General features: G+C 50.2%; 11 protein-coding genes across 11 annotated transcripts; 5 read left to right on the top strand and 6 right to left on the bottom strand.

The window, feature by feature from the left end:
- Positions 1–588: 588 nt before the first annotated feature.
- M437DRAFT_55883 (uncharacterized protein) lies at positions 589–1445 on the bottom strand (the record flags this gene model as incomplete). The annotated part of the gene is made up of 2 exons (XM_041022957.1): positions 589–654; positions 705–1445. 2 exons carry the CDS (start codon positions 1443–1445, stop codon positions 589–591), a joined length of 807 nt encoding a protein of 268 aa, XP_040876779.1.
- A 476-nt stretch (positions 1446–1921) lies between these two features.
- Positions 1922–3086, bottom strand: M437DRAFT_68727 (zinc-binding dehydrogenase; the record flags this gene model as incomplete). The annotated part of the gene is made up of 2 exons (XM_041025162.1): positions 1922–2501; positions 2554–3086. The coding sequence occupies 2 exons, from the start codon at positions 3084–3086 to the stop codon at positions 1922–1924; spliced, it is 1113 nt and encodes a 370-aa protein (XP_040876778.1).
- Positions 3087–4091: 1005 nt separating this feature from the next.
- On the top strand, positions 4092–4636 carry M437DRAFT_87295 (uncharacterized protein; the record flags this gene model as incomplete). Its single annotated transcript, XM_041028618.1, has 2 exons — positions 4092–4179; positions 4248–4636. The coding sequence occupies 2 exons, from the start codon at positions 4092–4094 to the stop codon at positions 4634–4636; spliced, it is 477 nt and encodes a 158-aa protein (XP_040876777.1).
- A 168-nt stretch (positions 4637–4804) lies between these two features.
- On the bottom strand, positions 4805–5885 carry M437DRAFT_56090 (WD40 repeat-like protein; the record flags this gene model as incomplete). The annotated part of the gene is made up of 2 exons (XM_041022988.1): positions 4805–5200; positions 5253–5885. 2 exons carry the CDS (start codon positions 5883–5885, stop codon positions 4805–4807), a joined length of 1029 nt encoding a protein of 342 aa, XP_040876776.1.
- Positions 5886–6181: 296 nt separating this feature from the next.
- On the bottom strand, positions 6182–7490 carry M437DRAFT_68725 (S-2-hydroxy-acid oxidase-like protein; the record flags this gene model as incomplete). Its single annotated transcript, XM_041025161.1, has 3 exons — positions 6182–6504; positions 6559–7330; positions 7386–7490. The coding sequence occupies 3 exons, from the start codon at positions 7488–7490 to the stop codon at positions 6182–6184; spliced, it is 1200 nt and encodes a 399-aa protein (XP_040876775.1).
- Positions 7491–8270: 780 nt separating this feature from the next.
- M437DRAFT_87292 (uncharacterized protein) lies at positions 8271–9137 on the top strand (the record flags this gene model as incomplete). The annotated part of the gene is made up of 2 exons (XM_041028617.1): positions 8271–8302; positions 8393–9137. The coding sequence occupies 2 exons, from the start codon at positions 8271–8273 to the stop codon at positions 9135–9137; spliced, it is 777 nt and encodes a 258-aa protein (XP_040876774.1).
- A 2341-nt stretch (positions 9138–11478) lies between these two features.
- M437DRAFT_68723 (MFS general substrate transporter) lies at positions 11479–13003 on the bottom strand (the record flags this gene model as incomplete). The annotated part of the gene is made up of 3 exons (XM_041025160.1): positions 11479–12177; positions 12231–12632; positions 12686–13003. 3 exons carry the CDS (start codon positions 13001–13003, stop codon positions 11479–11481), a joined length of 1419 nt encoding a protein of 472 aa, XP_040876773.1.
- A 499-nt stretch (positions 13004–13502) lies between these two features.
- Positions 13503–14084, top strand: M437DRAFT_56142 (uncharacterized protein; the record flags this gene model as incomplete). Its single annotated transcript, XM_041022995.1, has 1 exon — positions 13503–14084. One exon carries the CDS (start codon positions 13503–13505, stop codon positions 14082–14084), a length of 582 nt encoding a protein of 193 aa, XP_040876772.1.
- A 164-nt stretch (positions 14085–14248) lies between these two features.
- Positions 14249–15585, bottom strand: M437DRAFT_77856 (survival factor 1; the record flags this gene model as incomplete). The annotated part of the gene is made up of 5 exons (XM_041026893.1): positions 14249–14341; positions 14392–14768; positions 14823–15247; positions 15296–15511; positions 15563–15585. The coding sequence occupies 5 exons, from the start codon at positions 15583–15585 to the stop codon at positions 14249–14251; spliced, it is 1134 nt and encodes a 377-aa protein (XP_040876771.1).
- A 1598-nt stretch (positions 15586–17183) lies between these two features.
- On the top strand, positions 17184–19411 carry M437DRAFT_77855 (Pkinase-domain-containing protein; the record flags this gene model as incomplete). The annotated part of the gene is made up of 3 exons (XM_041026892.1): positions 17184–17447; positions 17504–18836; positions 18888–19411. The coding sequence occupies 3 exons, from the start codon at positions 17184–17186 to the stop codon at positions 19409–19411; spliced, it is 2121 nt and encodes a 706-aa protein (XP_040876770.1).
- Positions 19412–20586: 1175 nt separating this feature from the next.
- M437DRAFT_56036 (uncharacterized protein) lies at positions 20587–21422 on the top strand (the record flags this gene model as incomplete). The annotated part of the gene is made up of 2 exons (XM_041022979.1): positions 20587–21241; positions 21295–21422. 2 exons carry the CDS (start codon positions 20587–20589, stop codon positions 21420–21422), a joined length of 783 nt encoding a protein of 260 aa, XP_040876769.1.
- Positions 21423–22032: the final 610 nt, after the last annotated feature.

The raw sequence follows: 22032 nt of genomic DNA, 5'->3' as shown, positions 1-22032 counted from the left end.
TGACTATGTAATAGAAACAGACAGACGGCACTGTATACAAGTGGATCGGGATATGTGGGAGTTGAGTCAAAAAGAGGCTGCTGGGCTACGGGCAGTAATAACAAGATGGAGGGAGATAGCGGGGCACACGCATGGCGTGTTTTGCGAACGGACGCATCATGCGCCCGTTGCGCCTAAAGCACCCTGATTTGCGCCTAAATATCTCATGTTTCACTTTTGGCTGCCATATTTGATACCCGTTTCATCCTGACTTCCTTTTGCTCCGCTGCTTTTTTGTATTCGAATACATCATATCACTCTGCTCAAGACAGCGACAATATCAATTTCGTCATTCGTAGCATCGCCTCTGTGTGTGTGCAATACGCCGGAAACCTGCAAGTCTCTTGTGCCGTTCTGTTCCTGCAGGTATTCGTATAGCTCTTCCGCTTACCGCCTTTGATTGGCCTCGGACCGGTTTTACCGTGCAGCTCCCATTCAGGCCGCATCACATGTGAATCCGAACAGTTCATGTCGACGACAGCTGCCGACTGGCTGCCCAACGGTGCTCATTCCCTCAATTATCTCCCCTCTTCCACAACCTCAATCTTATCAGTAGATATACGGTATTAGCTTGTAGGGCACCTTCTTCTTGACCTCTTTCCAATGCTCCCCGTACTAATCACATGTCAGCTCATGTTTTCATAATCAGTCAGCTGCAATCGCACCTTCTTTGCCAGATATGTCTCCAACAATGGTATGGCTCTCTGAGAAAAGTCACCAGCAAGGAACACAAACATTCCTAGGCCCGCTGGGAGCCCCGCGCAGATAATGCTATACCCTGCTCTCCACAGAGAGTAACCTCCATAGTTGATATTCCGTGCCATCCCGAAGAGTCCTTTGGTACAAAGTTTGCCCTTGTTGGCCGGGTTCTGCTTGAATTGCTTACGCTGCACTTCACTCCACCACTCAGTAAACAATCCGAGGCCATAAAGTCCGGCACCAACCGCGATACTCGGCTGTGTCGTAAACATTGTAGACCAAGAGTCACCAACTGCAGGGCGGTTGGAGCTGACGGCCCAGAGTGTCAGCAGAGTGTTGACGGAGTTCAGCACTGTGTTGTATGCGGCGATCATGGTGGAGAAGCCAGGGTCGAACTTGTTGTCGGCCACTCCAAGGCACCAGTAAATCTGCTTAGCAGCACTGCCAACAGCGAGTCCGAACACGAGGGAGTCATATGGTGACAGGCCGATCTTAGTAACTGGCGACGTGACTACATTCGAGACGGCTCTACCGCCCAGCTTTTCCACGAGTTTCAATCCTACGCCAGATGAGAGGAGATAGTACTGTAGAGGCAGGTCGGCGATTCTAAAGATGGTGAAGAGTCCATTTCCTGCCACACTGACACCCTTCTTGCGAGTCTCCGCAAACCATGCTGGGAGGTCCTGCTGAGTGCTGTCCTTGGTCATTGTATCCTCGACAGATGTGTCAATGACAGAGGGCTTTGAACGGTCGCGTGCGACGATCGAACGGTCTCTTATTGTATGCCAGAAACAAGTGACCAGGAGAGTTCGTTCTTGAGTGATGGACCAAGACCTCGACTCCCATGTCGCTTCCAAGTCCTGACGTAGGAAATCTGGCGTGCCCCACTCTCAACGTCCTTCCAAGGTTCTCTCTATTAAACTTTTGCTGCTTGCGGTTTCTTGTCCGACCTTCGCCGCCTACATGTTCTACCGTCTGGAGAGACATTTTCTCGGACAAGTAAAGCCATGATGGGCTTCGCAAGAGAGTGATCAATGGAGCAAGCTACTGTGGGCTCCATTGATCAACTCCACCGCGGACTTAACTGCAGCATGTTGCAAATGCTATTGATCGTTCAAAAGTATATTAGGAAAGCTGACAGCTGATCTTTCTCTTCCGCCTATGCACTTGCTCTGAACAACAATCAAAGACTAACGACAATCTTCTTTGCACTAACACCTTCCTTGGCAACCTGGAATGCTTCTTCGATTCCCTCGAGACCTCTGCCAGCGACCTGAGGCTCTGGAGCTGGCAAAAACGATCTCTCGGCAAGTGCAACTGGCAGGAACCTCTCATGAATGTCGGAGCCGAGCTTGTTCGCCATGACTTCTGTCGACCAGACGAACTTATATCCTACACCACTCATAAGGCCCTTGAGCTTCCATCCAACAAAGCTGGATCCCATCTTCCACATGATTGCAAGCATGTTTGTTGGAAACTCCTTCATTGGGATATCGTGACTGGCCTGCGCAACGAACTTCTTGCCCTTAGTCTTGCTGAGGATGTCGATACAGGCCGTCAGAGATCCGACGCCGATTGCGTATGCACCAGCAGAGATCCTGTGTTTGTTGTTCATGGTGGCTATGATGTCCTGCACTACTGTCGGGCTTTTGTAGTCGTATACTTCGGTGGCGCCAAGACGCTTCAAGTATTCGTGGTTCTTGGGTGAAGCGGTAGATATGACTTCGTAACCAGCGGCGACAGCTAGCTGGATTGCATTGCATCTGTTCGCTTGTCAGCGAGGTCAACATACTTGCTGTTCATGAGCTTGCATACCCAACACTCGTGCTTCCTCCCCAGATTATCACAGTCTCTCCAGTAGGCTTCTGCGGTTTAGGGGCAGTGGGCAGCTGAAGACCAAGAAAGTCTTCAAGGAACAATCCACACGCTGCAGTCGCCAAACCTAACGGTATGACCGATGCAGACTCGAAGGACATCCAATCCGGGATCTTGCTTGTGAGCTTTGTTCTCAGCACAATGTACTCTTGGAAAGCACCTTCGCTTGCCTTGTTGGAGCGTTTATCGAAGCTGACTGCTAAGCCGAGTACACGATCGCCGACCTTGAGAGTCTTGACTCCCTGTCCGACTTCGACGACTGTACCTGCGCAATCATCGCCAAAGACGAATGGGAGTTTGACTTGAGGTGTGAACATGCTGACGACGTTTGGTAGTAGCCAGTCCACAGGATTAATGGCTACAGCAGCATTTTTTACTACAACTTCGTTTGGTCCAGGTGGAGTGTAAGGAGCTTCGTTGACTTCGAGAGGTTTACCTTGGATCACAACCCAAGCAGCTCGGTTTGAAGGCATTGTATAAAGTTTCTGAAAGTAGATTTGATACGTGCGAGAAGTCGAATCAATACAGGGGGCTCTCATAGCTACTTATCTACCTCTCGAGGCATTCCATTTACCTTCAAGCTCAGCAACCGCATCTAACTGCAGTCGCGAGCTTGCCAGCAAGTCATGAAATCATCGCCATAGATACATGATCCTGCTGCTATACTAATTGGTTGAAATGTCAAGGAATGTGAGACGGTGTTACGCGGAGATAGGTGGAGTTGGAGCTTTTGGTGTGACTCGGGACAATTCGAACCCCGACTCGCATCACAGGCTTGATCCTCTTCTTTACCAGCATCATGAGCTTCAAGACGTGGAACTAAGCTTTGTTTGGCAAGTGTTGTTCCGGTCCAACCTATTCTGTGCTTGGATAATCTCCTTCTCTCATAGTGACTTGCAATGATGTCGGGATATCAGTATTCACAATTGCTCTCGGCGCAGAGGTCTGGTCATGGGAATGCTGGAGCATAAAGTTTCTTCCAAACCAGCTGCAATATGTTACTGTGTTGCTTATAATGAGGACTTCGTTGAAGCAGGTGGATCTCTTTCACACTTACGTCCTCCCATATAGACTAGATGGTTTTTCTTTACAGATGCTTTTGGTCTTTCTTCACCTCCATTCTTGTCTCTCCTTATTAGCAGCTTCCACAAGAGTGAGTCGGTGCACCTGTTGCATGCTTCTTTCCTCTTCACTTTTCCTTCCTAGATTGGGTGATCTGTGAGGGTGGAGAGCAACTACCTTGTTTACCACTCTTCTTCACCTTCCCTCGACACTACCGCTGCCCCTTCACAATTTTGGTCTGCAGAGACATACAAGCTCTCAATCCTCCTTCTCTCTTCCTCATCAACCGCCAACTGCCAACCATCAAACAAATCTTTGAACACAGTATGTGATATTATGACTACTGTCTTTTCGACGCTTGACACTGACATCTGCAGAAAGAACGCCCTACCAAAGCTTGCACCTCTGACAACAAGATGGAAGCGAAGACGCTGCGAGAGAGAATCAAGCATTTAAACCGTAGCCTCAGATTCAGAGTTAACGGATCTTATGTGTCCAATGAAGGTGAAACGAAACTCATTGCATGCACATAACTGGAAGTCGGCTGGCAGGATACGCGCTAACTTAACCAGAGTACCGTAGTGACACTCTCGCTGGTCTCACGCAGAAGTTGAGCGGATTGGTCGGCGAAAGAGAAGATCTCAAGGATAAAAACTTGAGGCTCGAGGGACAGAAGCTGGACCTCGAGAGACAGAAATTGAAACTCCAGAATGAGAAGCTGGTGCTCGTGAAAGAGAATGCCGAGCTTGGGCGCCAGAAGCAAGATCTCAAGGCCAAAAATCTGGATCTCAAGGTTGCATATTATGCTTTGAGGCATGGTGACGAGAACGGGGATGGTGAGTCCCTTTGCTTCGATCACTGTTGCAGACCTCCTGGCGAGGACAGCTCTGACGAGGATGGCTCTGACGAGAACGGCTCCAACAAGGACAGTTCAGGAGAGGACAGCTCTGAAGAACACTGACGGGCTCGTAGACGCGACGCATTTTTTTGAACTACGAACGAATCATTGAGCAAGACAGATTTGAGAAACGGAGGCCGATCGATCTGAGGGGCGGACACCAGATAACGCCTCGCTAGAATTGGGCAAAAAAGCCATAAACCATTTATGAAGAAAGCTTTTAGGCAGAACTCAAAGATTGCCTCCAAGACCGATAACTCTGACACCACCCAAGTCACCAGCATATGCTAGCCAGTACCTGAGTGGATGCCATGCGAGAACGTTGACGATGTGAGAAGTCTCGAAAGTATGCACGGTCTCGCCAGTCTGAGCACAAGCGACGTGAATGCCCTTGTCGCCATCTTTGTCCATGCCATGAGCGCCGCAAATGTATGTGCCGTCGAAGCTGAAGGAGAGGCAGTGGACGCCGCCGGTCATATTTGATAGAGTGTGCTTGCAGACCCAGTCGGTAGTGTCCCAGAGGGTGACGAGGGAGTCGCCGCCGCCGACTGCGACAAAGTCACCGTTAGGACTATGTTGTACGCTATAGGCGGCACTGGTGTGTGCATTGAGTGTATGGAGCAGTGTCTGATGTTGCTTGTCAGTGGTGTGTTGTGTCGACGTGTAGCACGTAGCTTACCATGCTTGGCCAATCCAAGACCTTAACAGTGCCTTCGCCGGTAGTAGCAAAGACCTCTTTGCCAGAGTTGGAGAAAGCCATCTGATTCGTCTGGGCACTACCCAGCTTGCGGCCCTCTTGCATGATCAGATCCTCGGTGTTGGCCATGGCTCCCATGCGCACGTCGATGGGCACAATGACATCGTCTCTACGTCCAGCTACGAGGTGTTGACCAGTTGGGCTCCACGCCAGAAACAGACCACCGTCTCCCAGAGCTATCTCTTTCACGGGTACAGCCTTGTTGTGGGCACCAGGACCTACGCGCACATCCCAGAGCTTGACAGTACCATCGCTGCCTGTTGTCGCAACCTCTCCCTCGCGCACAGGGTTCCAGACAATCTTTTCTACGCTTCCGACATGACCCACTAATTCCTGACTGCTCTTAACATTGGGACGATCGGGGTTCCAGATGCGGACTTTAGAGCCAGAGGTTGTGGCTAGGGCGGCACCGGTCGAGGACCAGGCAAGATGGCGGATGTGTGGAGGGATGCTGCTGGGTCGCGCATTTTCGCTGAAGAGAACGGGCTTTTGGCCTTTGAAGGTTTGCGAGAAGAAGTCCTTCTTGAGCGGGCGACTGCGCGCGGGTGCCGGCATTGTCGTCGACTTCGAGGTACGTGATGCGCGTCGATGCGCCTGCAAACAGAGTCGAGCTGCAGTCGGCTTTGGCTTTGGTCGTTTTTGGTTTGACTTGGTGTTGAATAAGGCTGACGCGCACGATTTCGAGTAGATGGTGAGCGAATGGCAGAAGAATTGGTCGAGTTGACTTTTGGAGCTTGACTTGTTGATGTTCAGTCTTTCTTTCACCACCAAGCTTCGTGCTCGCCGCGGCTTTTGACTCGATACAATCACAATGTAAATACATTATTTACTTTATTCATCGAGACAGGTTACTACAATCTTGAGACAAATCCACTCCTGTCCATCTTAACCAGATACTCCTTGGTGATCTCTTCGACCTTTGTGACACCAGCAAGACCCATGGCTAGCCTGATCTCATCCGAGAGCAGGCGCAAGCACAGCTCAACTCCTGCTTGGCCCTTGTATGCCAGGCCCCACAGGACTGGTCTGCCAATCCATACAAAGTCTGCTCCCAAGGCCAATGCCTTGAACACATCGGTTCCGTGTCGGATGCCGCCGTCGACGTGCACCGGGATCTTGCCCTGCACGGCTGCCACCACCTCGGGAAGTGCGTCCAATGTTGCCAATGCGCCATCTGTTGACATTTGTTAGCAATTCTCCTTGCGTGAACCATAGCGCTTGCACTTACTCAGCTGACGTCCGCCGTGGTTAGATACAACAATGCCGTCGACGCCGTGGTGAACAGCCAACAAGGCATCCTCGGCAGTAGCAACACCCTTGACCCACACCTGCATCTCATCACCGCACTCCTTCTTCAACCACTCGATATCCCTCTCCCAGTTTAGTGTTGGGTTGGCTGCATGTGAATGGAAGGTGATGGGTCCCTTTGGCACCACTCTGTTGCCTTCGCTGTCTGTGTATCCAGCCTCGCTGCCTCTTCTGCCTCTCTGCTCCGCCTCGGCCTCTGGTTCATTGTCGCCTTGATTCTGGAAGTTTGGGATCTTGAAGTGTGCGGGTAGCTTGAATTGGTTTCTGATTTCGAGATTGCGGCGACCGAGGATAGGTGTGTCGACAGTGAGGAAGACGGCCTTGTAGCCTGCCTCCTTTGCTCTCTTCAGCAACTTGACACTGTGCTCACGCTCTTCGAAGAGATATAGTTGAAGCACGTGTGGGTTGTCGCCACTTGCCTCGGCCACATCTTCCAAGGTTGTGGTTGCAAACGAAGAAAGACCCATCGCAACTCCCATCTTCTTGCAAGCTCTGGCGGTTGCTAATTCTCCATCGGTGTGAGCAAGCCTTTGCATTGCTGTCGGTGCTACTCCAAGAGGAATACTGTTCTTGTGTCCGAAAATGTTCACGCTGGTATCGATCTTCGATACATCTCGTAGAACTCTAGGTCGAATGCGATATTTGGTGTAGGCGTCCAAGTTCTCCTGGAGTGTGCTACCAGAATCGGCACCCTGTCATGTAATGAGTTTTGTGTATCTGCTAGATACCTTTCAATGTTGCACTTACCTCGTTGTAGTAGTCACGAGTCTGCTTGTCCATCATAACCGCAGCATGCTTCTGCAGCTCGGCGATGGTCAAGCAGTTCAAATCGTGAGGCACTCTTTGCGACATATTCAACGGCAATAATTCATACACCAAGAATTGGTTTGAGAATTGAGAAGTCTTTATCTAACAGCGGCAACACCAATATAAGAAAACAAAATCACCTACGTCAACTTCTGCACTGTATCGAGAGACAGGAACCTCGGCATGACGACCGGCGTCTCTTCCCGAAGCCGGAGATCCCCAGCTTCTGTCACTTTTGTGGAGTCGGAGATAGCTCGCTGCTGTTTAGCAGGACGACTTCCGCAGATCCGAGACTTTGAATATGATATTTGAGATAACAGATGACTCCTCGAGTGAGCAACAAAGACGAGGAAGTCTAGAATGTAAGGTGGCTTCATGTATTTTAGACCCAGGCTCATCTATTGAGCAGTCAATGTATTCTGCACGAATAATGTCTGAGTAAATATCGATGGTGAGATTCGATCCCGAATTGCATGGCTCTCTGACAAGCATCTGCATGTATATATGCGTATGTTTATCATCAGCATAGACTACATATCCAATGAACATCAAAGCATCCAGATTGGCAGTAACAGGCTCTGTTTTGCGTTCGAAACCAAATACTGTCTTATATTGGAGAAACATGTGTGATAAGAGCCATCAAAAGACAGAACCAGGGTGATACGACCAACATCAAAAAGTACCGAATGCGCGACACGTCATTATCCGACGTCTCATTAACTCTCCATCTCTCTATATCATCAACACCATTCAAAAAAGCCACACATTCTGGTAGTCACCATACGAATCTCCTCCGAGCCAGTATAGCGCATTCAAGTAGTCAATATGGCATTAACCAGTAGCAACAAGCGTCGGAGGTTTGAACCTTCTGCTTAGCATCAGACCGATGCACTCTATGATACACACAATCTATCGCACTACAAAGGTCTCACAGACGAACCTCTCAGGCTACCCGATGAAAAACCAACCCCAGCTCAATTCGTCGAGATCGTCGACGAGCTAGATCAGTCCGATGTACGAAAGCTCCTAACCCAAGCTGCCCAATACTTAGGCGCCTTAGACGTACACAAACTTCTGGTTAATGCTGCAGTATCGAATGAGCTCGTCGGAACTGAGATTGCGGGTAGATTGGCACATATTCAACTGCTCTGCAAGAGGGACAAGGCAAGGAAGGTTCAAGAAGAACGATATCCACCGTTGAAATTGGCTCCACCAGCCCAGCAGGCTCAATGTCCAGCCACGCACGAATCCGAAGAATTTTTCTTCAATGCAAACATCGAAAAAGTCGACTACTACATCAACAAGGAATTGACCAACCTGAACGACGCGGAAAAGTATGACAAAGCACCGACCGCTGCCACCCTGGTCAACCTGGAGATTGCGAAGATTAAAGAATCTGCCACCTATAAAAGTGATTGCGAGACAAAGATCAATGCCGTACTCGCCCTATGCAACACTGGTAGCACTGTCATGACAGGCGGCGATTGCATCGGTGACGAAGTGCGCGCACGGGTTGGCCACGAGGAATTTCTAGTCAACGCAATGTCAGACATTATGAATTCCATGTCACATTTTGAGATAATGGCCTTCCGCGATGATATCGTGAAGCTAGAAAATTTCAACATGAAGAGGAGGATCTGGCGCGTTTTTGACGGCTTCAGAGAGTCTTCGATCTTATCGAGAATGAACTAATGACTACTTTGGTAACTACTTACGACCGGTATGATGACGATGATTATGGCGACGACGACGAGTAGGCTTTGCTGAACACATCCGACGCTATCGAAGGTTCGGCTTCTCGATCCATCACCATCTGACATACCCCTATATCATTACATCTACTTCAGGAAGGTCGTTCTCGCTGATGATAACACATGCTGAAGGGCTCGTCTAATTTTGTCGGTATAGGAGATAACTCATGATATTCTACTTTTTCAATCGCTCTTGTAGGTAACACGCGAGCTCCGTAAACACCTCGTTGCCTTACCAAGGGCGCTCGAACCTGACCAATGGATGCATGTCGCTCCACCTTACTAAGCAACTCATCAGTCAGCAACGCTTCGCTACATAGGTATATAAACAACCCTTCCCTCCCTCTCCTCCATTTCTCCTTCATACACAAACTTGAGTTCTTCTCAAGTCCCTGTCACAATCTTTGGAACCCCAAGGAAGCGGCCTCGCCATCCGTTTCTCTGGCCCCTCTTACTTGCCCACTCACACTCACCGCGCAAGAGTCCACACATATCCGTCCGTGGTTATCCACGATGAACATTCCACGCCCGACCTTCACCCTCCCATCGTGTCAATCATAATGAGAGCCTTTGGGTAGATCTCCACGATACCTCAGCGCCATGCATCGCGTCAAACAGAACGAGAGCCTTAGCCGGTAGATCTCCACGGTGCAACCTAGGCCGTCCTGTCAGAGCCCCTGGGAAGTGGAAGTCTCTTCAGTACACTTCTTTCTGTTGGATCGGACGTTAAAAACTACAAAAGTACAGACGAGGTCCAGTTCAGGAAGTAATGCCGCCTGTTCGCTCGTTTTACAGAGGCAGGATCTCTTTTGGTCTTCGGACCTACCTTACACAGAAAGATCCCTTGGTTTCTTCTTCTCGGTTTCGACTGAGAGAGTCACCTTTACTTTTTTTTCATTGGTGTTTTTCTGGCTTGTATAGCTGGGCACTGGAGAAGAAATGCGGTGGCGAGGTGGTGTGTTGGTGTTGCCGCCTACAGCTTGGCTGACATGGAAACTTGCTCAAAGCTGCGACATGGGTCGTCATACCACCACGACACCCACCAGCTAGTTGTTCCTACTGGCTAAACAGCCGCACATTCACTATACTGAACACGGCAAAAAAGGCAGCCCGCTCTTTCATAAAAAGAGATGTTGACTGCAGCGAGTAGGATTCGAACCCACACCTCCTCAAATGCATCCAAAGACCTTATGCCACGCAGTGAAGAATGGTCTTACTAACAAAGTCCGAATGCTTGTGTTTGCAAACACGGAATCTTTGCCTCGGTGGGTGTGCGTGCGTACGCCGCCTACTCGACAACACAAGTCAGACAAGGGGAGAAAGGTCTTTGTCGACAATGCTTGTGTTTGCAAGGTCATTTAATGGCGAGGCGCCCTACCATTGGGCCACTGCTGCTGAGCGTTGGAATTAATTCAGTCAGAGGTGGTCATGATGCCAGAAGATGTGTCTTGGAGATGTGTGTTCGATCCTAGGGAAGACCGTTTTTATATTTGGTGAATCTTTATGTAGTGGTGCTCTCGCCTCATGATTTGCTGTATGGAGAGCAGAAAGAGAGAATATCAGTCATCCACGTTCACTCTCCCATGACTTTCCATATTCATACATCAGCGAAGGACTGAAGTATGACACAGCCAGAACTGTTTCCTTGAAGAGTGAAGCACTCACCACAGCACCGGACCCACTATAAAACCAGTACCACATACTGTTTAACCCACCACCACATCACAGCGCACTCCCATACCACATCGAGACTAAGGGCTTACAGGCCAGCCAGGACTGACAAGAAACTCGTCACATGGTCGCTGCGAGCTCTCCAAGCCGAGTACCGAGCCCACCAACTTCGAAACTCGGGCTCCTGTCGAAGTTGCTTCTTTCGACACGCTCGTCTCCATAATAGGGTTGTGAAGTTACGGAGAAACTGCACGAGATATTAATGACAACGGCCGGAAGCGTGCGTTACATGAGAGCCCCAGGTCTATTGCTTTCTTTGTCATGTTTCGTGTAGACTTGTTCAGACTATACTATATTGCTAAAAGACACGACAACTCTGTGCATCGAGCATGAACAATAGAAGTATTAGTATCTACTAAGCAGCCTTGTGAGTTTGCTTTGTTGTAGTCACCGGGCTGACCAAAAAATCTACATGGCGTTCCAGTCCCAAGATCTGATGGCTGCTGCATTTGTACCCATAAAAATGCATAAAGCCTTTTGGAATAAGGAAAATGTCCACTGAGAGCTGTCATATCATGCCTTTTTTTGGCATCTCAAAATCTCTCCTCCTATTAATCTCTCTTCTTTTCGATCCTAGGAAGTGAGATCCAGAACAACCAGATGACAACCAAGAGTGCTAGAATAATCGGCTGGAGGACCTGCACACCTTTTGCTTGTGCAATGACACCAGTAACGAAGGGGAATATCGCAGCGCCGGAGCCACCCAACGCAGCAGCAAATCCAATACCACTGACATGCAAATGTTTAGGCAAGAGTTTGGTTGTCGCGACTACAGCAGCGGGGAACATTGGGCCTAGGAAGAACCCTTGCAGTGCCACTGCAACAGCCGAAACATAGAACTGCGGAACAAGCCAGAAGAGGAGCTCGAGACCGGTCGCGATTGGAAGATAGATGGCGATGGATAACTTCTCACCGATGCGTGGCGTCACGAAACCAAGTACCAGTCTGCCGATGGTGATGCCGAGCCAGAAGCCAGTTGCAGTCATTCCAGAGGCGAAAGCACCACCGTGACGTTCTCGAAGCATGAATGTGGTAATCCAGCCACCGAGAGCTACTTCGATGCCAACGTATCCCAACAAGAACAAAGCACACAACCATGTGACTCGGGCACTCGGCATAGTGAGCAAGGCCTCTTTCATTCTGTTGCCTGTCTGATCGGTGGTTCTGGGATGCGCAAGACGAAAGACTTCTCCAGTCTGACTCCAGAAAGCCCAAAGGTTAGTGACAAGTTCGACGGCTGCGAATCCGATCTATGGATCACGTTAGCACAGCTGAACCGTTGAGTCAGGCGATTTGAATGTACCATGAAGTAGTACCACGTCCACCAAGGCTTATCAGCTTTCGTTATGAGTGAAGTGGCAATCAAAGGAGCGATGGTAGCTCCCAAACCATAGATACCATGAAGAAAGCCTAAAACTTCGTTCGCATTCGACATTGCACCCATCCAGGCATTCCAAGCTGCGTCTTCCAGCCCGTTTCCGAAGCCTGCGATCGCAAACACTACGACTAGCACCGGATATGGAGGGTGAACGGCGATGACAATGTATGCCAGCAGGTGACAAACTGGTCCAATGAAAGCTACACCTCTCTGTCCAAATTGAAGGTGTATGCTGTTATTGAGTAAGGCTGAGAGATTGTAGCCGACCAGGGGACTGAGGAAGATAAGCGAAACGATTGTATATGAGAGATTGTAATATTTTTCCAGCTAGTGCCAGTCAGTATTGATCATATGCTTAAACAAGCAGAGTCAGGCCTCACATATGGAATGATGGCTCCATAGGTGGCATCGTTCATGCCCATGATAGCGAAGCCTATGAAGGCAGCAAGTGTTCGATAGAGATTTGATCTTGGAGCATTCCATCTCTCCAGTGCATCATGAGAAGCGACGGTGGGAGAAGGTAGAGTCTCATTGTGGTCATGTCGTTCACGGTTATTATCAAGATCATTCTGACCGAGTCTTCTGCCCGACTCCCTAGGAACGCGTTTCTCAGATGATCGTGGCGGTGTGTGGATGGGCTCAAGTTCTATGACAGTCGTGGCAGAGCCTTGGTGGCCAGCTCGTCTTGAAGATGACATTCTCAATGACTTGAATGTAATCCAATATCCAAGAGATTGTCCAGCTTGAGGGAAGATGATATTTCACTGATAGTTCAGTGCATCAATTTTTTTTCTGAATGAAGATGCCAAGTGGAGCTTGGAAACCTGGCATCATTTCTAATCGCGTAAAAGCGTCATCAAGAAGGAATATTCCTTGTCTCTTCAAGAGAGGCAGTTACAAGCCCTAGATACTTCGGTCCGACGACGCAGATCTCAGCTGCCCTAAGCAGGAGGAGGCGCGTGGAGAAACGTGGGGGTTGCAGCAAGACGGTAAGGCGGACCGTGTTTCCTGGGTATACCAAGCATTCAGGATCCTGAGCATAAGTGTGGCTGATGCCATGGATCGACCAGCCAGCTGTCCTTTGCACAGAGTCCATAAAGTGGCTCTAAAGACGGCTGCATTGCTTTTCGAGTCTCTTCAACACTTACATATTGATCATTGTGTCTACTATCAGTCTGCTTACGCCAAACAATCACCATGGCCGAATATCAATCATCTCACTATGACCATAATATTCCAGACATGAGCAAACCATTCGACTTGAGATGTCCCGACAACACAGATCTCTGGCGTATCCCTCCGTCCACAGATCGTGGCAACACACCTCACATCTACCGTACCATGGCCGCCTCAGATTTCAAGTCAGCAAAAGTCACAGTATCGGGCCCATGGACCAAACTCTACGACCAAGGCGGACTCTGCATGATCATCGATATACCAGGCGCCAGACAGAACAAATGGGTCAAGACAGGAATTGAATTGTTGAATGGCAAGCCTCGTGTAAGTGTTGTTGGTACCGACACCTGGTCAGATTGGAGTTTGCACCCGGTCGTCGCGGCTGACAAAGTGTCTGCCACCATTGAAATGGTTGTCGAGCATGATCATCTGTGGGTTTACCTGCACGGCGATGATGGCGAGCGTCACCCAATGAGAGAAATTACGTGGTGGAATGCCTTGCCAAAGGACGCAAAATGTAAGGTTGGCGTCTCGGCGGCAAGACCGGCCAGCGAAGGAGGTGAATTGGTTGTGCATTATGAGAATTTAATCATCAGCGCATAGACAGGCATGTGCGTCTGTGTTGAATTTCGAGTGGTATTTACGTACACTTCTCCAAGCGTGGTTATTACAATGATATTTAGCCCAAACAAAGAATACTCCCGAACCGCCCCAGGAACTCCCCAGGTGAATTGGTGACAAATACATACAGGTCGTAGAATTCACAATCATGAGATGAAGGTGGCCTCAGTGAAGAGGGAGCCGTCTTCAGTCTTCTCCTCGCCGCCAACCTTGATCTTGATAGGAAGCTTGGGACCATACTGTGTAAGATGTTAGCAACTGTTATGATGCACCAAGCCAAAAGACTTACCTGGTAGATGTAAGGCTTAGTACCGGCGGCACCGGCAACGATTTGCTTGACGAACTTGGGGACCTCGGCCATGACATCGACACGGTCGAGTCTCTCGCCGAGCGAACCCTCGACAACAGCTTCGACAGACTGACCACTGGCATCGGTGCCGTTCCATGAGAAGCAGATGGCACCTGGTTCGGGCCAGCTGTTTTCTGGGTCGCCCTTGATCTCGCTGTGTTTTGCGCTATTTGAGGAGCCTGCGCAGAGGATCTTACCATCGGTAGCGATGCCACCTACGTTGACGACAGTTGAGCCGTACGAGGGAGGAGTGGTGTACTCCATCATGACGGCGGAGTAGGTAGGGGATTGGAAGGTGACGAAGTTCCACTTGGCAGCTGCAAGGATTGGTCAGTATGACACAAAGACTGTGAACAACTCAGCTGACTTACCAGCGTGGTGAGGCTTCATGCCCTGAAGTGCGTGGACAAAGAAACCTCTGCCCTTGACGTCAAGGGGGCCAGCAGGAGTGATGATGTTACCCTCGACCTGGCAACGGGGCCAGAAGGCGTGTCTCATTGAGCCCCATGGCTTCTTGGGGTCGGTGCCGAAGTTGGAGGTACCGTTGTTGCCAACAACGAAACCGGGAGCAGCCTGGGTGAACTTGATGTCGACAATGCTCTGCTTGTTTGTGTTTGACTTGATGTGGTAGCTGTTGCCCTCCTCGTTGAGCTCGGTGGAGCAGCCCTTTGCGCGGAAGCTGAACTTGCCCTCATCAAAGCTGTAGTTCTCGAGAGCGTCCGAGGACCATAGGTTGGGAGTCTTGCCATCTTGGTAGAAGATCTTTGTGTTGAACTGGGTGGTGATTTTGATGCCGCTGGGACTTGTCAGACGATGCAGAAGTTGGCATGAGGCAAGGACTTACGCAACGTTGCTGTAGATGACCTGAACCATGCAGATGTGACCGCTGTCAGTCATGAAGTACCATGTCTGAGTCTCGACACAGGTCGAGTCGATTGTGATCCACTTCATGTCATTCTTGGTCAGCTCGGTGTAGGGCTTGGTCTTTGCCTGCTCGCTGACGGCCTGGATGGCCGAAGGTCCGTAGATGGGCTCTTGAGTGCCGGCGACATTGGCCAGCCTGAGATACAGTCAGTGGCGGGTATGCGGTCTTTGTTTCGGCACAGCTTACTGTTGTTTCGCCCAGTTCATCATCTTGGCGGTGGGAGTACGAAGACGGTCGCGATTGACAGAGAGGCTGTGTGTATGCGGATTGTGCTGATGCTATGCGATTCGAATGCTGGTCGGAAAGTTTCAGGATGTTGTGAGGGTAACGATCGAAGAGCTCTCTGCCCCTCGGGCGTCTAATCACAAGATTACAGTCTTTTGCGGACTGCGCTTCGAGCCCAATTTGCAAAATGACGTCGCGAGAAATTGCATGGCGAGACTATTCTGCTCAGTATTTCGGCTGTTTCTTTTGCCAACGGTTCATTTTGTAAATGTCTACAGCTACTGCGATAAAGCGATACCGTCCTGTAAGTCTCTTCCGAGGAGTGCTTGAAGCATGACCTGACGAGTTGGGCGTGTTTGCAAGGTGCATCATCAAGCCCATCGAGGTGCTTCGAGCTCGAGACCCTTAGCCCTAACTACCTACCTGAACAGCTCCCAAAGGACACAAACACTTTGATCCGCATTATAGCCATGTATTTCGCTCTCTGACATATCGCAACCAGTGCTTTGTGACCCCTGGTTGCAGAACTTCTACAGGTCGCGGCAGCTGATGGCTAAGAGTGGAGCAGTGCCTACAAGTAAATCACATGCCCCTCTTTCGATTGTTGCGTGTGCATGCTAGTTCTAGCCTACCAGACCGCTCTTCAGCAAGAGCTCTATGCACTCGAGTAGCTGACTGCCCGGGCTCATAATTGTTGTACTGTCAGCTGGTCGCAGGGTCTCGACGGAAATGCAAGGCGTGCAAGCCACGACGAGAAAGAGCCGCACTGAATCACAAACAAGACCAGCGAGGGCGGTAGGCGCACATGTGGCCGCTCGGGATCGAGGTCTTGTTTTAGTCGATGCCTCGGCCAAGCCTTGTAGAGGATGCGATCAAGGCTCTCATCCACGATCTGGCTGCGGAAATGAGGGGCAGACTCGTCGCTGCGCTTTGCGTGCTCCCACCTTGACTAAAGAGATTGTCTTGTGGCAGAAATTTTCTTCACAGATGCTTGTTTGATAAATTGTTGGCGTTCACTCCCCAAGGTTGAGTCCCGTATCCTGCCGAACACTCGTCTTGCCTGCCAGAGGTTGAAGAAGAAACTGCTAAAATTTTGCCTTGGCCGTTGGCAGCCGCGTACGGTACTGAGTCAAAATATGACGTGAACAACCTGAGGGCAGCTCTCGTCGTGCGTGTTCCATCGTCCTTCTCCTCCTCCCCAACTATCGCACTGGTCACCAAAGCATTGATCAGGACCTTGTTATTGCATATCCCAACTATCCAATCTGTATACCGTTGCTCAGGCCTGTCGTGAGCGTGCATCTACCGACTCTAGCGACCCCGTGTGGACCCGTTCAAGCGTCTCGTTTAAGTAAACGCAACAGCCAACAGTAGCAGCACGCCTTCCCCCATTGGATCCCTCATACTCGCATCAGCTGTCCTGTCCGGTCTTCAGAGACCATCTTGACATTTGCGATTTCAACTATTACTATCATTTAATCATCCAACCAACCACTGTCATCAACTCTAGGGGATACTGCCTCCCTGCGTCTGAAACGTCACCGCTTCGCTGAGCCAGCATCGCGTCACGACTTCATCAAGAATGGCTTCTCAGCGCGGAACAGACTCGCCTTCGCAAGCTTCCGTTCGCTTCAGTACAAAGAATCAGGAGATCGAGCCCGAGGCCAACTTGGAGCCCGTCCGCTCTCTTACTGGTCATGACGCACAGAGGGAGAATCTGTCGCCCGAGGCAGAAGAGGAACTGAGACAGCTCAAGACGACGCTCCAGAATGGCTTACAGTCCAAGCGCATGGAGCACTACTCCTTTGAGCCTGTGTCGTTACCAGGCTCGCAGCCAGTGTCCAGGGTATGTCTCATCTGATCGTGCCTCGTACAACTTGACTACTGACGCGCCATGAACAGGTGCCTTCGGGTCAGTCCAACAAACGACCTGTGATGCCAGCAGGCTCCGCACACCCCTCTCCTCGCCCTTCTCCCCCTGCCTCAGCCTACCACTCTCCACCTCTGACCCCATCGGCATCCCACACTCGTGAGGGCAAGCCTGCCGCTAGCACAGCTGCTTCTGTATCCCAGCTGGCAAAAGCAAGAGCTGGCGGAGACATCATGACTCCTCAGATGTCGGCATCTCAGCCTGGCTCAAGGGTCCCGTCTTCCGATGAGACTGGTGTATCTGCACACCCTAAACAACAACCTCGCTTCTCTCTCGGCCCCACTGGTGACTCTGTACCACCCTCGCGCGAGCACAGTCCCGTTGCTTCAGGAGCTAGCACCCCGACTGGTTCAGGAACCGTAACGCCTTCTGCTACGTACACGAAGCCTTGGCCTCAAGGCGACAAAGACGATCCTTACGCCCGAAGCAAGAGAGCTCCCCCCACTCGTAATGTAGATTCCATCGACGCTCGCTTCCGCTTTGGCAACAGAGATCCTCGCAAGGGACACAGCACTTCTGGAACTTCACTAGTTTCCCTTCCTGCAGCTGCGACCGCCTCAAGCTCGGCGAGCCTCAAGCCATCGGATGCCGACAAGAGGTCAAGTTTCTTTGGTGGTAAGAAACACGATCACCACCACGATGATACCATCAAGGACAAGGATAAGTCAGCTTCCAAGGTCAGCTTGAAGCGCTTCTTCAAGATTGGCGATAAGAAAGACAAAAGCCGTGCAAGCTCGCCTGTCAGGAGCGGAACTTCTACACCATCTGGTCAATCTCAGAGCTTACCATTTGCCGACGATCATGGTTTGGCCTCCAAATACGGCAAGTTCGGCAGAGTACTCGGCTCAGGAGCTGGAGGATCCGTTAGACTCATGAAGAGAACTGCAGACGGCAAAACTTTCGCGGTCAAGCAGTTCCGTGCCCGTCATACGTATGAAAGCGAGAGGGAGTACAACAAGAAGGTCACAGCCGAGTTCTGTATCGGTTCGACACTTCACCATGGAAACATTATTGAAACGATCGACATTATACATGAGAAGGGCAACTGGTTTGAGGTCATGGAGTACGCTCCCTTCGATCTCTTCGCTATCGTCATGACTGGCAAGATGTCTCGCGACGAGATTACCTGCTGCACCCTGCAGATTCTCAGTGGTGTCCTGTACTTACACAGTATGGGTCTTGCGCATCGAGATCTGAAGCTCGACAACGTTGTGGTAAATGAGCATGGCATCATGAAGATCATTGACTTCGGAAGTGCTGTCGTCTTCAGATATCCATTTGAGAACGACATTGTGCTCTCTACAGGTATGCCACTCAAATAAACCATAACAAATCAAGTAAGCTAACAGTCTCCAGGTGTCGTTGGTTCAGATCCTTATCTTGCCCCCGAGGTCTACGACAACTCACGATACGACCCGCAGCCCGCTGATATTTGGTCAATAGCGATCATCTTCTGCTGCATGTGTTTGCGTCGATTCCCCTGGAAGGCGCCAAGGATTTCAGACAATTCGTACAGACTATTCGTGTCACCTCCAGACCCTGGCCAGGATCAGCTTCTCGCCCAATCTCGACAGTCTGTCAGCAACGGCTCTGTAAAGCCAGAGAATGGTGCTTCGACTTCGGGCGACCAACCCAGCCAACAGATCAAGGGCCCATTGCGTTTGCTTCGCCTACTGCCACGTGATACTAGACACATCATTGGCCGTATGCTCGACCTCGACCCGCGCCGTCGTGCTACTATGGACGAAATTCTTGCCGACCCTTGGGTCCAGAACGCCTACGTGTGTAGACAAGAAGAAGGAGGAGAATGTTATCACGCGCCTGGTCATACCCACGTCTTGGAGCCTGGCGGTGCGGCTCAAGCACCACCAAAGAAGTAGAAGTCCTCTAGACTTTGGCCATACGAAATGTGTTACTAGAGCTCGTTCTGAGCTACGGTGGTCACTGGGAATGCCTGTGACAAAGCTCTGGGGTAGAGTTGAATGTGGTGGTTATATGAGGCGTTCTGGGTTTCTGTTAGTAGATGCGAGATGTCAGATGTTTGGGCGCGAGCGACAGAGAATCAATGATGATGGACGAATTGGATGAGACGAGTACACTCGAATAATACTTTGCATACCGTTGCTTTCAGGCTGTTGTCATGTCTTTCTCGTGCAGTATATTGTACAATCAAGAGTGTGTGACCAGTCCTATCTCGTGGGTTGGCATCAATCGTGGTACACGGTCGATGTCGACCACTGAGGTCTCGCCTTCTTATCTCTGGCATGCTGCTGTACGTGCATTCTCTGCTTGGAATTCTCGTCACTGCATATTTGACGACAAGTAGTCTCGAAGGAAAGAAGTCCGTCTGACAGGTCATTCCGAGAAGATCTCGTGCATATTCACGACGACCAATCAGGCAATAGTAAATCTGAAGATAGCAAACAAACTCGACAGGATCTCTAGCACGGGTGGAGTGGTGAATAGGATTACGCTAACACAGATACCGGGCACTATCTCTGCTCTCGAACGTCTTGGCAGTGGCCTTGAGCCAGTCATAAGAACAGCTCCTCGCACGTTGTTCAGTCAATGAGGGTTTCTCTCATGAAAAGACAGACAGCCAAAGGCCCGTGAGAAGGCCATATAGAACTAATTATTTGAGTAAAAGCCCACGTGCTCCGGCGACAAACCAATGAAAAAATGGTGCCTCGCCTGAGGCAGCGCGTTTGTCTGGAAACTTTAAGAAGAGAGCTCCAGCTCGTCGACGTTTCTGCACCTTCTTCGTCGCCCTCGCTCGCTGTCAAGGACTCTTGGAAGGGAACGTTCCGAGTCGAAATAGACGACAATTGCGATTTTGCAACTACTGATTCTCAGGTTGTTAGTGTAGGAGACAAGATCCCAGGCTTCAGGACTTCTGCTGGTATGCATAAAGCTCTCCATCTGCCGAGGCTGTTGTCAATTGCAACGTTTCGTGCATTTTCCAACTGTCCACAGATCTGATGTTTTGTGCTTCATAGCATTCTTCACATCACTTCGAACCAATCTTCATCTGGGCGTGTCGCCTCCACCTTCGCCGATGTCGACTCCACCGAGTATGAGAGCGAGTGCCTCTTCAATTGGTCCTCCTTCTCCGTTGCAGAACGCAGTCGATAATAGCTCCGATGTACCCGAGGGCCCTCTTGCAGGAGTCCCAGATCTCAAGACATATGTCGCAGAAACAGAAGAGGACAAAATAGCTGCTTTAAAGCTGGTCGCAGACAGCATTGCGCAGATGCGTCAAACAGCCAATCGCATTCTGATGTTCAACCCCTTCAACATGGCTGCTTTCATTGCCTTTCTGGCCATCATTAGCCAGTACATCGTCAAGTCACGCGCGGATATTGGCATCATGTTCACTACCTCGGCCGGAATCCTGATGGCTGCCATGGTCACGGTCCGTCGCTTCACCAATCCTTACATCGCCCTTGCCGAAGAAGTCCACATCAGCATGCTGGAAGATGCCGATGTTTTGGTTACAAAGTATGGTAATGAGGTGATCGGAACAGTCATTTTGGGCTGGGTGGATGCAGAGACAAAAGGCAAGAGACGCAAGTGGAGAGCCGAGATCAAAGGCTGGGCAGTAAGAATACGATACCGCGGCAAGGGCGAGGGCATGGCTCTGCTTCATGAAGCCGTCAATTTGGCCAGGAAGAAGGATGCTGACGGCATTTCGTTCGCGCCTGACCACGCAAGTAAGTGCTTCGGAAACTCCTCAAGAAAAACGATATGTTCTAACGGCAAGCAGACTCGAAACGTGTTCTTTGGGACTTTTACAATGGGCCATTTGACAAGAAAGAGAGGAAGGCAGCGGCCAAGCTGCAAGCTCTGTGGGACAACAACGCCAAGAGCAATACGAAATCGAAGAGAAGATAGATTCCTCGTCTCGCTACTCTGTTAATATCAAGATACCCACTTCAATTTTCAGGAATCACCTTCAGAGAAGCACGTCGCAATCGGCGACTCTCTTGATGATCGACCGAATCGCAACTTTCCTTTCTGACAGCAAATTGGAGTGCTAAAACGCCAGAATCCCAATGCTGCCCGACCGCAGAGCTTCAACTCCAAAGAGCGAGAGGCAGTACATTGTAGCGAGTAAGGCTGTGCACTGAGCACTTTCACCGTTGTTGTTCCCTCGAATGTGAACTGGACATGTTTTGATCCAGATGATCTGGCCGAGACTCTCTTGAAGCACAGGATTAACCGTCGCGAGTCTCGCAACCCCAGACCTTTGAACAATGATCTTTTTCAGGTACGCATGAATTGAATTTTCATATGAACATCCTGAGGTCGCTTGAGTCTATGACAAACTGACTGGCAATGCTTGAATGTCTGCGCAACCACTTACGTCGCTCAATAAAGCCACAACCACGACGCTTTGTTGTTGTGCTGTCAGCTCGACCATAACAAAGATCTGGCAAGGAATACGAACCCTCCATCTTGTTTGAAAGGGTCATATTTTTTGGGATTTTGTCCCTAAACGGTT

Source organism: Aureobasidium melanogenum, assembly GCF_000721775.1.
Source record: "Aureobasidium melanogenum CBS 110374 unplaced genomic scaffold scaffold_23, whole genome shotgun sequence".
NCBI lineage: Eukaryota > Fungi > Ascomycota > Dothideomycetes > Dothideales > Saccotheciaceae > Aureobasidium > Aureobasidium melanogenum.
This window is presented reverse-complemented; position numbering and strand designations above follow the sequence as displayed.